Source organism: Strix uralensis, chromosome 6, assembly GCF_047716275.1.
Source record: "Strix uralensis isolate ZFMK-TIS-50842 chromosome 6, bStrUra1, whole genome shotgun sequence".
NCBI lineage: Eukaryota > Metazoa > Chordata > Aves > Strigiformes > Strigidae > Strix > Strix uralensis.
Genome location: NC_133977.1, coordinates 32532471 through 32548232, shown reverse-complemented (window position 1 = coordinate 32548232; position 15762 = coordinate 32532471). Strand labels below are relative to the sequence as shown.

General features: G+C 40.5%; 1 protein-coding gene across 1 annotated transcript; it reads right to left on the bottom strand.

Moving 5' to 3' along the window:
* Window positions 1-1793: 1793 nt before the first annotated feature.
* On the bottom strand, window positions 1794-15517 carry EAF2 (ELL associated factor 2). Its single transcript, XM_074873572.1, has 6 exons — window positions 15341-15517; window positions 12660-12754; window positions 11844-11980; window positions 10980-11125; window positions 7088-7354; window positions 1794-2637 (listed from the first exon to the last, which is right to left on the bottom strand). The coding sequence occupies exons 1-6, from the start codon at window positions 15441-15443 to the stop codon at window positions 2591-2593; spliced, it is 795 nt and encodes a 264-aa protein (XP_074729673.1). The 5' UTR covers window positions 15444-15517; the 3' UTR covers window positions 1794-2590.
* Window positions 15518-15762: the final 245 nt, after the last annotated feature.

The following is a 15762-nucleotide window of genomic DNA, read 5'->3' as shown; positions in this document are numbered from 1 at the left end:
TCAGATCACAAACATTTGGACTGGATACAGCATACAGAGATTTTTCCTTCACACATTTAAGGTCTGTTATCTGTTTCCCCTTATCTCTATAAGAACCTTGTTCCAAAATCTTATCTCCTCTCTCTATATTTAAAGGGAGCCTTTCCTAAATTATCTCAACTGTGCATTTGACAGAATATATCCATCTAGACTACACTGGGTAGTGCCTGACCAGCCACTAATCACTCTGTGCTACATGCTGTACAAAAGCTTAACTAAGACTCTTCCCATCCCAGAAAGCTTTCAACCCAAAGATAGCACAGGCTTAGTTACAGTCCTGAGACTCAGGAACTTGGAAATCTGCTTTACTCCCAGAGCTATATTTAAGCACCTGTATACATGTGAGTGCACTTATATAGATACAGATAGATTGTACTCAACAGTTTCATCACAGGAGGAGTGATTATAAGCTGTGAGTACACTTCACTCTCCATGATTTTGACCCTGGGCTGGTCAGTGCTTCCACCCATCTGGTCACTCCCATACACCCTGAATGCACCGTTATTCGGAAAAAACAGCAGCACTCTGACTAGAATTAGAATTTAGCACTGGCCTAAAGGAAGGCTTTGGTGCAAATAAATCATTGGGGACAGAGGGAAGGCAAAAAGAGGACATTTCTGCTCAGGATGCAGCATTGTCATGCACCCCTTTCTGTTTAGCACACAGGGCTGCTCCTTAGTCGTAAAGTTACCTGCGACATCTCGGCTCCTGACATTGCCCTAGCAGACTTTATTAGCAGCAGGTGCCAAGAACCAAGTACTCTGCTAGAGTTCCTGTAACCAACAGCTACGATCCATCAGAAAACTCAATACCCTTTCCCTTGAGAAAGTTCCAAGTAGCTTGCAGGAGTTATTACATAGCATCCTTCCTCAAGGTTGCTCCTTAGCCCTTTTCTTCTCAAAGACCTGTTGACCCATGGTTATTAATTAACATGAGCTTTTTCATTTGAGTATAAACAAGAAAATGTTTTACTTCTTATGGTACCAACTTTAGGAAGCTAGCAGTCTGGCAAGCTGTTACCTGGTGCAGAGCATGGACTGGTGCCAAAGTTTGGGGTACAGAGCCCAGTTTTTCTGCCTGGTGGTACCAGTAAAGGTTCCTTTGTGAGGGGTGGACATGGTTTTGACCTCTTAATCTGTCTAGAGGTAAGCATGGACTGATACTCACAGCACAGCTGAGAACTAGTCTAGTACCATCTATTGTATACATTTACTGAGTGTGCATTTTTTCATGTCTGCACATTCAGGCCTACATATAGTTTAGACACAGAGCTGCGATTCAACCACTACAATCTAGCAAAGGAGACTTCTGTGCAAGACTGAGCAGATTTCTCTCATCAGAATTCACCCTACAGACTTTTGCTACTGCTAGTTAAAAACTCTTCAGTAGTAAACTATAGGATTAAATTTGGAATCCTACCTGCAGTTCTTCAGGTCTTGAAATATAATTTCAAATGAGGAAAAACTAAGACTAGGCAAACACCTTTTTTTGTCTAACAGTGTCACTTACCAATGGCATTTGGATATAACCTGTAATAAACATTCATCAGTCCACTAGCACCACCACAAACTTTTGGCGAGCTCTTATTAGGGCTTGTCTCAATGTAGGCAAAAGCAACAAACACTTAAGTCCTGCAGACGGGGCGGGGAGTCTGTATTAGCTACCGTTTCACTGCTTCCTATTTCCTTGCATGACCCTTTCACTGGCATGACTACTATAGTTAGAAAGTGGAAAAACAGAATCAGACACATGAAAATGATAAATATTGCTTTATTAAATTACTTTTATATTCCTACAAAGAAATTTTCTGATTTCCGTTACAGAATTAAATGAAGGAAATTCATTGCTGTCTCTGCAGTTATCTAAATTCAGATACAAAAAGGTTGTAAAAAGACCAGCCTATTCAAGTTACATAAAAAAAGGCAGAGAATAGACAAGTTCCCTTAGGAATCTTGAGGCTCAGAAATATAAAGTCCTATAATACAATGAAATTAAGAATTCAGCAATGTGTTGAACAATTGTAAACTGTAACTGCACTAGTGGACCACATTATTCAGCAGTTTCCTTAAAGGTATGAACTGTGAACTGAACAAACAGTGTAGCTGACACAGCAGACCTCATTTAGTTGTTCTCCCTTTCACTCCCTCCAAGTAAAAGTTGTGAGATCAGCATTCAGCATTTAAATGATAGGAAGGAAACTTGCCTCCATAAATATCAGAAATTTCTCCATTCCATGACTATTTATATAAAGTAACTAGCTGTTACAAATCAGTTTCAAGTAAAACAGGTGGCTGAGGCAAAAATAATCAAAATCAGATCATACACAATTTTACTGTAAATACAGTAATTTGAAAGATAAACACATAACCATAGCACTGACAGGATATCAATGCTGCTGTATTATAGACATGATGTGTCAGTAGAAAATTAGGATGTCTATTATCAAAATCGAGGACATTCATTCCAGTCTCTGGTAATCTAATCTTAGTGCAAAACAGATGCTAAGACACATTTAGCAAAAAAGGTGATACATTTAAGGCCAAAAATTTGTTCAGTCATCACTATCGCTTCCAGATTCACTCAGCTGCAAGTCATTTCCTAGAAGAAAGAGAGAGTCATCATATTAGTCATTTTCAAGGAAATACTTGTCTTCTTTCAAGCTATTCCCTTTCCCAATTAAAGGCTTACAAAAACTAATACCAAACAGGTCAGGAGGGTTTGACTAGATGATCTTTAAAGGTCCCTTCTAACCCAAACTATTCCACGATAAGAGAATAAATAGGTGTAGAACCAAACTCCCCAGTGACAGAACTTTAGAGAGATCACTTTTCTACAATTTTAGAATCTTTGCAAGAAAGCCATTAGCTTATTAGCCACAAGTGCATTTATTTAATATCACCAGATCACAAAAGACAACACCTAGCTATCTTTGCCACCCACGTTTTCATGCTTCATAAGTGGGAAAACTGCTGGTGAATGCAGTTTTGTGAAAAACAAGTTGTTGGTGGTTGTGTTTTTTTTTTTTTAAACGCATCTGAATGCTACTCAGCTGTGCTTGAAAACAGAGTGGTGTCTCAATCAAGAGCAGCAGCTCTTTGATGTACCATTTAAAGATGTATCAGTGACCTACTATTTCAAACAGGTTTTGGAACAAGTGAACAAACAAAACATCAAAAGAAATTTTACACAGCACTTTAATTTGGTGGCTATATATATTTCAAAATGGGGAAGTAAGAAGGACTACATTGTGCTTGCAATGGATGTCCATAAGCTTAGGGGGTGTGAAGGAGGGAATCTTTCCAGGATGACAGATAACTAACAAAAAATACAGCAGCATACTATACAGAATCTACATCATATCTAGCAACTTCCCACTCAGTTTTAAGAATCTGTTCCAACTAGTATGCTTTTATTCACACCTCCCTTGCCAAACAGCCATTAAAAAAGAAAAAAAAAAAAGGAATGCATCTCATCAGGTTGTGCCGAAATGACCTAAAAAGCAAAGAAAAAGTAGGCACTCTATTTTCACATGCCCTTTCCTCAGCTGCAGCACCCTTCACAGATCACTTTTGCAGATGGGTAAAAAAGTAACCTCAGGAGGGTAAACCCAACAAGACACTCAGATTGGATCTTTTGTTATCAGGCATATCATTTCTGCTAGAACACTGAAGTCTTTAACATGGCTGCATTTAGCCTTCCTTTGTTTTCCACTATGTCATCACTAAAGCTTAGAAAGTGGTACATGATTCTCCACAACAAAACAGAAAACACTTTATATAAGACAAGAATTGTGAAGATGGCTGTTTCCAGCAATCTTTAAAGTACTACTGCAGACGAATTTTTTCCAGTCCTCTATATGGAGAAAACATTTACAGCTGTATCATTGTAATATAAATTTTAGAAGCAATTTTGGAAGAACAAAATTAAGTAATTTGTCAATAATTATTCAGGACAGTATATTACCCTAAGAAAGAATGTTTCAAGGCAGAGAATGGCATTAGTAAATTAAACTCATGCATTTATCACTCAAAGGAAAACTTGCAGTGAATTCTTAGAAATCCCAGCCCTGTTATGCACTACCTACTTTAGAAGAGGACTGGGAGTACGAACAAGAAGATAACCTTCCAAATAGTGATTCTGCAGCCTTCAAAAGTTATTTCAACATAGTTAATAGAAATTACACAAACCCTGTAACACCAGCCAAAAATACCAATGCTTGTGAAAACCAGCAGATGGGAAAAGCAAGAACTCCAAGTTCGAGTCAGAAATACTGCATTAGGATTTACTTCAGGGAAAACTTTCTACCCCATTTTTATAACTCTACCTCCAAAAAACACCTTCAGAGAGATGGCGAAATAACACAGACTAGAGTTGGTAGTTTTCAGATGGGCTTGGTGCAAGAATGGAAAGTTCATTTAACTAGTACTCTGAAGAAACAAACATCTAGACTCTATTGTACTTATAAGGCAGCAATAAAGTGGGGAAAACTTGAATTCAGTTTTCACAGTGCCAGTTGCTTATTAGCAATATTAATTGGGGAAATAGATTGCACTGCAAATTACAACATTTTCTAAACTTTTAAATCAGTGACTATAATACATTGAATTCTTGCAAGTTATAGGAGACAGGGAAACTCATAGGAGTGACCTGTGTTTCACAGATCTTAGTGGTCACATCAACAGCAAACTAATAAGAGAAAATTATTTCATGACTAGCTGCTTGTACCAGCACCAAGTACCAAAAGAAGTGAAGTTGTGCTGAATACTACGTACACAATACAAGGCCCCAGAACAGCCAATCTATGCTGTTTTTTCTTTGGAAAATTACTTTATTTAACATAAGTCTTGCTAAACAAAAAGTAGACATAAAGCATCATATGATCAAATGTTTATGAAGAACAGATTCATTAGTGCCACCATTTACAAACTTTGTTATAAGGCAAGTTTCTGAATGTAGAAAGGGGAAGAAGCAGTATTTTGAGGGTGAGGGGCAATCTTCAGCCCCGGATTCCTGAAGAGGTAGATTATGTATATCTGACAGAAGTATTTGGTTACCATGCTCTAGACACTACCTCCTGTGCTTTCCAAGTGCCACAAAACCTCAGCTGTATGGTTTCTACATGCAAGATGAAACTCAGCTCTCTAAGCCTTCCCCAGCCTTCTGCCTGCACACAAGCCAAAGCAAATCTTCACTAGTTACCCACTATGGCCCCGATTCTAGAGAGGTGCACAAAACTAGTCATGCACATAAGCGATCAAATCTCAAAACTGGATTAGACAAGCAAACAGCTTGTGCTAACAGTTGTTGATTCATTATTTTATTTTTGTAAAACATTATTTGAGATGGAAGAAATGACTGTATAGGACCCTGACTGAGAACTCTTGCCATTCAATCTAGAACCATGTGCTATCCATTTAGTTTCTCCAGGTTTCACTCTCCTGCCAAATTCCCTCAGCAAGGGAGCTGGAGAAACACATTCTCCTTGAAAGTAACTGTTTTGATCTTTGTCTAGTTGAAGCGTATTTTAAGTGTTAACCATATGGGAAGTTGGGGACAATTGTTTTAGGCAGTAAAATAGATCTTTAATCATAACAGAAGTAAATGAGATTAGGCTAAAGATCTAGGCAAGCTCAGATAGTCAAGCCCAAGGCTTGATGCTACAGAGGTTCCACCTGTCAACATGGTTCTCGAGTACCATCAAACCACCAACTTCCCCTGTAACAGTTTTGATGTTGTCATGCTTTAGGCAGCGTTTTCTCACTATGACTGTTGAAACTGGTGGACTTGGCCACCTGTACTTGTAAGCGTATTTCTCAGTGGAAGCTTTGCCAGCTGGGACTCTGTCACTGGGAATAGAGCTTAATCTCGTTTTCGTAACAGTTTTATTTAAAGCACGAAGAACGGGAAATCCCATTTGTGAATAAGGGTTGAAATAAACAGCACACTCTAAAGTTACACAAATTATAAACATGAAGACATTGTTCTCTGCAGTGACAGTAAAATGAAAGCAGCATTTAGTCGTTTGCACATGAAGTCACAGGACTTTTCAGTCTGACCTTTATCTGTTAATGCAGTACATAAATAACCAGCACAGATATTTAATTAAGTATTTAAATACTAGCTACAGAAAAAACCTGTTCATGTTATCCATGAAGTACTGAAATAAAAGTAGATCTGCCAGAGTCTAACATTTCAGTATAACAAGTTTACATATAAATGGTAAACCTTACAGATCTCAGGCTGCAAACCAGGGTTGATGGGAATCTCTTCAAACCGGGATCCTGCAAGCTAAGCACCTAATTAAAAATGTAATAATTTTCAAAGAGTCACCATAGCTGAATACTCACTTCTATGTCTGAATACTCCTGCTATTTAGGTAGCAAACTTAAAATTCTCTACCTAGTGGGATTTTTTTTCTGTCCAAACTCTCCTTTTTTGAATACACTGAGTGTTCAATTCCAGGCTGTGCAGCAACCACTTCTCAAAGAATATCACAGCTACTCTTCAAATTACATATTTAGTTGCCTGAATGGGTGAAATAAGATAGTATCACCTGAAAGCAAACTACCTCCTTCTTCATATGTAAAGGACAGTTTTGCCATGCTGTCTAGTGGAACAGTGCCATGAATAATAGTAACAGAAGTAGCTAAGAATACACCATCTTTTCTGTAATTCGAGTATTGCGAGTATAGTATCTTCCCCATAGCTCTACCCAAGAAATTATAAGTATATGTTTTGGGAATGCCCTGTTAGTTCAAATATTTTCAATACAAAATTGCTGTTCCCCAGGCCCAATGTATATAACTGGGAGGAAGCCAGAAGAGCTTAGGAAATATTTTCAACTGCATCAGCTTTAATTTAATATCTCTGGGGACCAAGAACCTTCTAGCCCAGTGTCTAATTCAGACCGCTGCTGAACAATCATACCCTAGCATCACTTCCCACAGTTTTAATTATAACAGAGACATACTTAAAAACAATATGGTTTCCTTTCAGAATCTTGATGTCTGGAATTGTGCACTAAGAAAAGAACAGTCTTTGTACTTACGTAGTGTATTCATCATATGACCACTGCTCTCTTGGGATCTGTTATGACTGGCATCTTTGTCAGGGACAGCCTGTTGTGGTATGGCAGACACAGTAGGCTGCGGCTGCAAATACGGCATTGACATAGGAAGAGAGGGCTTCGTTTCCTCATCTTCAGAATCACTAGAACTATTTTCACTACTTGATGAAGAGGACGAAGAACTTTTAGAGTCAGATGAACTGTCAGAGCTACTCAGCTGGTCCATGATACTGGCTTCTGCTTTTAGCTCTGAAAACAATAGGACTTTTTTCTCAGTTAACATTCATCATAAGTGAAATATAAGAAGGAGAAGAAAAAATAATGAAAAAGAAAAATCAACAACAGAAATCAGGTCCATGCATTATAACGACTGAAAAAAAAACAAATCAAAACCCCCAGAACTCTCCAGAACAAAGAAAAGGGCACAGGCAAGCATCCAACCTATCACGTGGTTTTCTTCTCTTGTAGCTTGGGCACTTTCTCCCTTTCAAGCCAAGTGTTAGAACAAGGGTGACTGTAAACCCAAATGCTAACCCCACATTCCACAGGGCATCCCACATAACCTTTAATTTCTGCAACTAACAAGTCTTCTAGATTCTTTAGCACCCCCAAAGATGCCTTTCACTGACTAAAAACTGCAGTTAGAATCACACAGATAAGTTAGCTGTAAGATGTCTGCAGTCCAAAATGCCTTCCAGCAGTTCAGCATTACAATCAATACACTTGTTTGGACTACGTGACATTTTGCTCAAAACCAAGTTAAGCATGAAGAATATCTAAATGAACTGTCCACAGTTTACTATTAGGAAGATTTCACCAAATCCTAGTTCTCTTCATAGTTTGGTGGGGGTTTTTTTTGGTGGTTTTTTTGGGGGGGGGAAGGAGCTAGAACAACATGAGGCAGACAAGAAATACTGGAGAAATACTGGAAATTAACTGATCAAATTAACAGAATCAAACTAACCAACTTGCATTCTTCATAAATTAACTCACCTGACTACAGTAATATTTAGGAGAGTATGACTGGATAGATCATGCTGCACAGTATATGCATTTTTGATATATACTAGCTGAAGTCCAACATACAGAGAAAGTTAAGTTTTGCAAAAAGAGTACATATAATAATTGTGCAAAATAGGGGTGCTGCTGAAGTGAGAAGTCTTAAACAGACCACTGAATCATGGTGGATGGGGATTTTATACAGTGACTTGAGGAGTTACGCAGAGTGCGGAAGTTCATCATTATAAAACATTGTAACTATCCAGACATTTGTTAAGATGGTCTTACAAGGACTTGGAATACTTCAGGAACAGCTTTGATATAGCAGTCATAAAAAGCAAGTAGGAGAGTGGCTCATCTCACTTCAAATTTACCCAATACAGAAGAACAGGTTGAAGATGAAAGTCGCCAAGATGCAAGATGGCTCAGAGCTTAATCAAGAGAAAGGAGAACAAAAGAATAAGCTTCTACACAAATTTCCATTAAGCTTTCCAATTCTGAGTTATCAAAGGCCATTCTAAAGGAAAGGTACTTAGGTGAGTCTGCCTTATCAAAGCCCAGTCTAAAGCAAAATGGTGTTCAGGAAAAAAGGCCCCTGAAATAGTGCAGCTATGGCTACAAGGACAAACTAACCCAATGCCAAGGAAGAACAGAAAGTACAAAAAAAGACCATCCTGGCTGACTCAAACATAAGGAAAGAGAAGGGGAGGAAAAAAAAAAAAAAGCAGCATCCTCCTGTTACTAAGGACATGAGGACATGTATAAGAGCAGAGCTTAAGAACAGAAAAGACGACAGAAAAGCCAAGGCAAAAATTAGGATGTAGCTAGCAGAATGATCAAGAAGTCATTTCAAAATTAATTCTAGAGAAGATAGAAAAGAAGGGCCAAAGAAACAACTGATCTACCACACATCTGGAGCTGTAAGCTAACTGAAAGATACCACTCCAGTCCTATGCATTTAATTCCACTTCCTCCCTGCCCTCACCAATGTGTAATAAGAAAAATTCTAAGTGAAAGGCTAACAGTTCATACCAAAAACAGGAATAAGATCTCTGCCTTGAATTTTGACGTAATTTAATCTGACAGAATTTAAATTAAGTATTTTCAAACAGTGAGGGAAGGGTTGTACATATACTAGAGAACAAAGGTAGAGTGATCATTCCCCCACCCAAGAAAACAAAGTTAGTAACAAGTTCAAGGTAGCGTACTTCAGCAGGAATAGTCAGTTACACAACCGTGGGATGAAGAACGATTAAATAGGCAATGCTTCTGAAGAGCCTGTGAGTTACAGTGCATCACTACACACAGTTCTACTGCAGCGTGCTGTTGCGGAAATGACAAGCGTTACAGTGGGACATGATACTATTTGGTCTTTGTGTATAAAGATGAATAGCGCCTGTAAGACAGTCTTATTGCACAACTCAGCACTGCTAAAGCCTTAGCTGGAACAGTAAATGTATTTAGGCACTATATTTCAGGAAGCTTTTTGGCCTTATTGTATGATAGCTAAAGGAGAGTAACAATGAATCAGGGATCTAGAAAACTTCTAAGGAAAGATTGAACCAGCTGGCATTATTTTACATAAAAAAATGGAAGAGACATAGCAGCTTCTGAGTACATGAAGGACTGCTCAAAAGCAGCAAAGTAATCTGGTCTATACTTGCATGATAAATATCAAATTAGTAATGGGCTTACTGTCAGATTTTGTATTAGGAAGAACCTGAACAGTAAGGGGAGCAAAGCCCTGGAATGGTTTGCCAGAGAGAACACAGGATCTGTCACTGAAGGCTTTAAGAGGAGGTTAAAAAGTGTCAGAAATATGACTTTAGGATAGAAGGATGGACTAGATAACTTTAAAAGGTCCCTAACAACCCTATTCGTCAATTATTCTGCATTCTTTGGTAGTAGTCAAAATTGGACTGACACGACACAAGAGTTAGATATGTGTTGGCAGCCACTTTGGTGACTTGCAATGTTTGACACCACCACTCCCTTCAAAAAGCAGACCACCAAGAAAAAGCATCGTTTTATTCCATGCGCTCAAATTCTCCTTCGTCTTTGCAACCTTAGAGGTATTCTAGTACTGTTCTGTAGTATAGATTTCTGGTCAGAGTTTAAGACCAAAATGGGAAAAAAAACGCCAACCTTCATAATGACACATCTAAAAAAAATCTGTTTAAAGGAATCCAGAACATCTTGGGAGGCAGATGTCAATTCCAGTCAATGAAACAGCCACTTGTCAGCATTTCTGTAGCAAGTAATTACCACCTGCCATCCTCCTTGTCCTCCAAAAGGAAGTAAGGCCTCCTATTAAGTGAAATATGAGTGTTGCACCAAACCAGAGTCTCTCAAGAATACAGTATGTAGCACTGTTCATGGGTTGATTTATGCAAGTTTTTAGCTGTCTATTTCACTGGAACCTCATCTTTCACAAGGTCTTATCCGGTAACTTAAAATATATTTTGAGTTGCAAAGCACTGTAACCTATATGTTTGCTGAGTGCTGTGAAAGAATGAGGAGCAATGTCAAGATGGAAGTGACTCAGTTGGCTCCAAGTGCCACAATACAACCTACTATATACTTGATTAAAGTAGCAGCAGAAGAAAGGAGAGCGAGCAGTGGTACCCTTGGCATTATTAGGCCTAATGGTTCATCCGATGTTTATACCTTAGCAAGTTTCAAATACTGCTTTGTTACCACTTGAGCCAGAGTGGTCATTTCCATATCAGGGTAAAGTGCTTATATAATCAGCTTCTTGTGTGAATCTCAAATTAAAAGCAAAATAAAACCCACACAAACAAAAAACCTTGGCTCTTAAAAACTAATTGCTAGTTAAGAGCAAAGTTTCTCAAACTTATGAGCCAGTGGGGCTTACCTCGTTCAATATCATCCATAGGAGAAGACGGAAACATCTTTTCTTTTGATGGAGAATTTTTAACATTGTTTGGAACCTTAGTTGCATTTCTCATTTGCTGCTGTTGCTGCTCTATGCGAGACTGGACTTTACTGCTTCCTTCAGCTCTGTGTGTAAAAGCAAAAGATTTTTAACTACTAGAAGACAAGATGCAAGGAAAAATGCAAGAATACAGGGGATACTGTACCTTAAATTATGGAATTATTTGTCATGCCTTTCTAAATAGCATCATATTAGATTTCTAGTGACACTATTATACTGCATATAATTATATATAGATGTATTAAAAATTGTTTTTTAATACAGTGCTAATAACTTTCTAATCTTTTGTCAGTTGATTTGTTTTTTCACCTGGCTACCCAGGATCACTTATTTCTGCTGGAAATTACTTATATGGACTCAACAGCAGAAAAAAAGTATTCAAAAACTTGGTACAAGAAAAACAAGCCATTAATATTACTGAAACATGTCACAATTTATCTTTTTTTATTTCCTCATTTAGAAGTCAGAAGACAGCAGGCAAGCTACTTTCCAAACAGATTTTTTTCTCCCTGCTCATCAGAAAATAGTTACCATATCTTTCAACAACGTGACAGTTCTAAGTTAAAAAATCCAACCAACCAACCAACCATTCCCATTTCTTCCACCAGTCAAGACTTGAAAGCTGTGAAGTCAGCGTGCTTTCTAAAGCAAGGCCAGGTACTTTCTAAAAATGATGTTTTGCTAAAAATAGTAATGGATGGTTATGTATCTCAATTTAGGCTCATTAACAAATCGATTTTCACAATGAGTAAAGCACAGCTGTTTCTCCTGTAAATCACCCACCTGGTTTTTTTCACAGTGATGTTGCTACTAAGTTTCTCTAGACGACATTCTCCAGTGTCATGGTTGATAATTAAGATACATTCTTTTAGGTAAGGCTTCTTTGAGCCCTTGAACACAGTCACTGGTGGAGTTGAGCCCTATTAAATCAGAAGTCCATTAAGTGTTACTCCTGTAGTTTGGTTGTTTTTTTCTTTTTATTAGAAACAGCAATCCATCACAGTGATGACAAGTTCACTACAAGTGATCATTTCTAGCCTTTAAAAATGTTATCAGTTAATTCAAATTAGGTTCACAGTAGCCACAACCAAAAGCAGCTGAGGTTTGACTGCAAGGGGATTTCACCCAGCTTATCTTACTTTGAAACTGACTGAATGCTTGTTTCCCAACAAGAGCACACCCACCGTAGGACTCCTTTTACCAAAAAGGGTTTCAGTTACCATATCAGCTGAGCAATAAAGCATGGCAGGTAGTAAATTTTCCCTTTCCAGTCTTTCCTGCTTTAGAACTGCACTAGAACCATAAATACCAAGGGGAAACTTGCGCTGCCAACATCCACATGAAGCTTTTCTGTGTATGCAACATTTCTGGGTCATCCTACAGCATATTTCCAATGCAGTGAATAGACTTAAAGTTACAGCGCAGCTGTTTAACCTTTAGATCTTTTGTAATTTTATATTCTTAGAGCAATTGTTTTTCTACTCAAAAAAATCTCACAAGCAGCTCTGAAACTTCCTATCCTTCTACATTCAGTATATACTTATGACAACAAAATAAATTGTTCCCTTAGGCCTGCCACTCTTCAGCCACCCCGCTCACCTCTATATTTGGCAGTGTTATTGTCACCTGTTCACCTTTGCCAACTTCAAGGTCTCCTTCACAGGACATATCAATAGATGCAGGCTTAAAGTCATCTAAATATAAAAACAAACTGGATTATTTACAGGATTTTCAGGAATCTTATAAATGTAGACACCTTTTAATTGTAGTTGGAGGCTATTAAGTTAAAGCCTTTTTTGCTAGTGTATCATCTACCATTCCCTTGAACAGATCATTCCATAAGTCAGTAGAATTCAAAGTCAAGATGGTTTTCTCAAGATTCGGGATAGGTGTTAAAACCTTTCGGTTAAAATTAGAAAAATGCTTTTAGGTTTTATTGGATAATAGATGAATGAGCTGTGTTATATTTCAAAAGATAAATCCTCACATCATTACTTTCAGAAAAATAAATAAATAGTTCTTGAAAATGTTGATCCCAAACATGGGAGATGTAGACAAGTGACTGAAAATGCAAAGAACATCATCAATCCTCAATATCTATTTCTGTATCCATTTCCTATTTCACTGTAGCATGCATGTCAGAAGCTGACCAAAACTTGATTTTCAGTGTATTTTTCAAAAGTTAAATTACTTCCCAATTAAATATTAATTTCCTTTTTGTCTTTTTCAAAATCTGAAGTATTGATTAAAATAAGTTTTAAACAAAAGAAGGTATCAACTTCTGGTCCTTTTAAAAAATCCGGGACGTTGAAAACGAGCATGTGTTCCGGTATCAGCACTGCAGCTATGTAACATACCATTATCTATAAAATATTACTTCCACCATAAATGAATTGGGAAGGGCTACAGCTAAAAGGCCTGCCTGCACAGATCTAGGGCGATAGGACGGCATCGAGAGGCTCTGCAAGGCACGTGGTAAAATACATGGGTTTGAACCCATGGTTCCAGCAACCGCAGGGCAGCCTCGCACCCCGGGGATGCCCGCTGCCGGCCTCGCACCCTGGGGAGCTGCACCCTGTTGCAGCTGACGAGAGGCACAGAGGGACCATGCGCGTAAGGGGACCCATTCGACGGCACGCTGCTTGGCCACAGCACAGCACACGCTCCTCGCCTCGCAACCTGTCACGTCACCCACTGCCGGGCACCAGCGGCAGCGAGCTGTTACGGCCGGGAGCTTCCCAGCTCAGTAACACTGCCGGCAACCCACGGCCAGGCGGCACAGACCACAGCTGGGAGCCGTGGCTCCGGCTTGCACACTAACCGGGCAAGAAAGCCAAGCTTCAAGAGCTGGTGGGCAGGACTACACATGCAGCAGAAGGCTTTGAGCTAAGACACAGGTAACAACAGCCCCTGCTAACCTTGTTTACAGCAAAACCCCACACGTCGTCTTACAGGGATAGGCATACAACAGTTCCAAAGTTTCTCATCAAATTAGAGAGCGTTTGCTTTAATATACAGCTACGGGGTGGTTAATATTTTAGAAAATTAAGATACTGGTTCCAGTGTCCATAAACGGACTTCTGATCTTAACTTTTAACCAGCAGATGTCTTCCCCTTTACTCATTTGTTAACAAAACCTTCAGGTGTCAGAGAAGGATATTTTCGCATGTGTGTTTGACAGAACGGAGGAACGTGCCAGTTTCTGTCTCATTTGTTGGAAAGGAAGAGAGATTTCAAAACAGATTTCAGAATAAATCATCAAATTACAGGAGTCAGCAAGAAATCGTAAGGGTAGGAGGTACCAGACGTGGTTTTTACTCCTCTTTAAAATTAGGGTAAATTTCAAGTTACAGCATTTGTTTAAATCCATTTATAGCTTTTGCCTGCTCCCTCCCCTCTCCTCCCCTCCCACAGTTGCAGACAATCCTACTAAGTGCTGTTCCATTTGCTCACAGAAAGCACATTACCCATCTCACTGCACTGCGTGAAAGCATACGGGACATTCTCCAGAGAGCGTACGTGAGCCTGAATCTTGGGGATCGGTCTATAAATAATGAGACATCAAAACCAGAAGCAGCAGTCCTAAATTACCAGAACTATAATCCTGAGAGCATTTGTTTCCTAGCTACCCTTAGAATCTTTGAGCACACACGTCTCTAGATAGTAATTATGTACTCAGGGAGGGTATACTAGCTTTGTGATTAATACTGCCTTTAACCTTTGATTGCTGAATTGTACTTAACTTCTAAAAACTAAGCACAAGGAAAGAGGGCAAAGCCAGAGCTCCAGCCTAATTCGGTTTTCAGAGGAACCGCATCAAGACATTAATTCCGGATGCAAAAGGTGTAAAAAGTGAAGTCAGCACCCAGAAAGTAGCGAGGGGCAGTACTGGGGATACCAGGGCTGTATCCCCACCACCTCCCCAGCAACACGCTCTCGGGAGCGACTAAAACCTGATCCGCACCGCCCCGCTCCCGAAATCCCGGACCAGCACCTCAGCCATAGGTTCCCAGTTGTACCCCAAAATTCCAGAGGTTTTGCCACGCTGCCCCTCATCCTCCCTCCCTCCCCCCGACGACCGGCCAGGCCTGCTCCGACCCACCCTCCGCTTCAACCCGCCGGGCCTGCGAGCCCGGGCAGCCTCCCCGCCCCTCAGGGGAGCGTTGGGTGCGGAGGGGGTGGGGTGGGGGGCACGGGTGCCGCCGTCCGGCGGCACCCGTACCCCCCCACCCCGCCGCGCCCAACGCTCCCCTGAGGGGCTGCCCCAACCCCACGCTCACAGCGGACGGTGTGGAAGGCGCAGCGCGGCTGCTTCTCGAAGCTCTCGCCCAGCTTCAACACCCGCGCCTTAGTGTCGAAAACCGACGGGGTCGCGGCACTCATCGCGACGCCTCAGACCATGGCGAACCCGAGCGGCCCCCGCCGCTGCCGCCGCTGCCGAACATCCCTCGCACCGCCCGGACACGCCCACACACCCCCCTCCGCCTCCACAGACGGTGGACGCGCCCCTTCCCCCGCCCCCACCGCGCTAGGCCCCGCCCACCAGCGCTTCCCACAGGCCGCCGCCGGCGAAGCCCCGCCCCTTCCAGGGACCCGTCACGGGCAGCGTGGCCTTGGATTGGACGGCGGGGCTACCCCTCTGTAGATTTCCACGAGTGGAAGCGTCGGAGGTGCCGGCCCTCAGGCGGATATGCAAATGAGA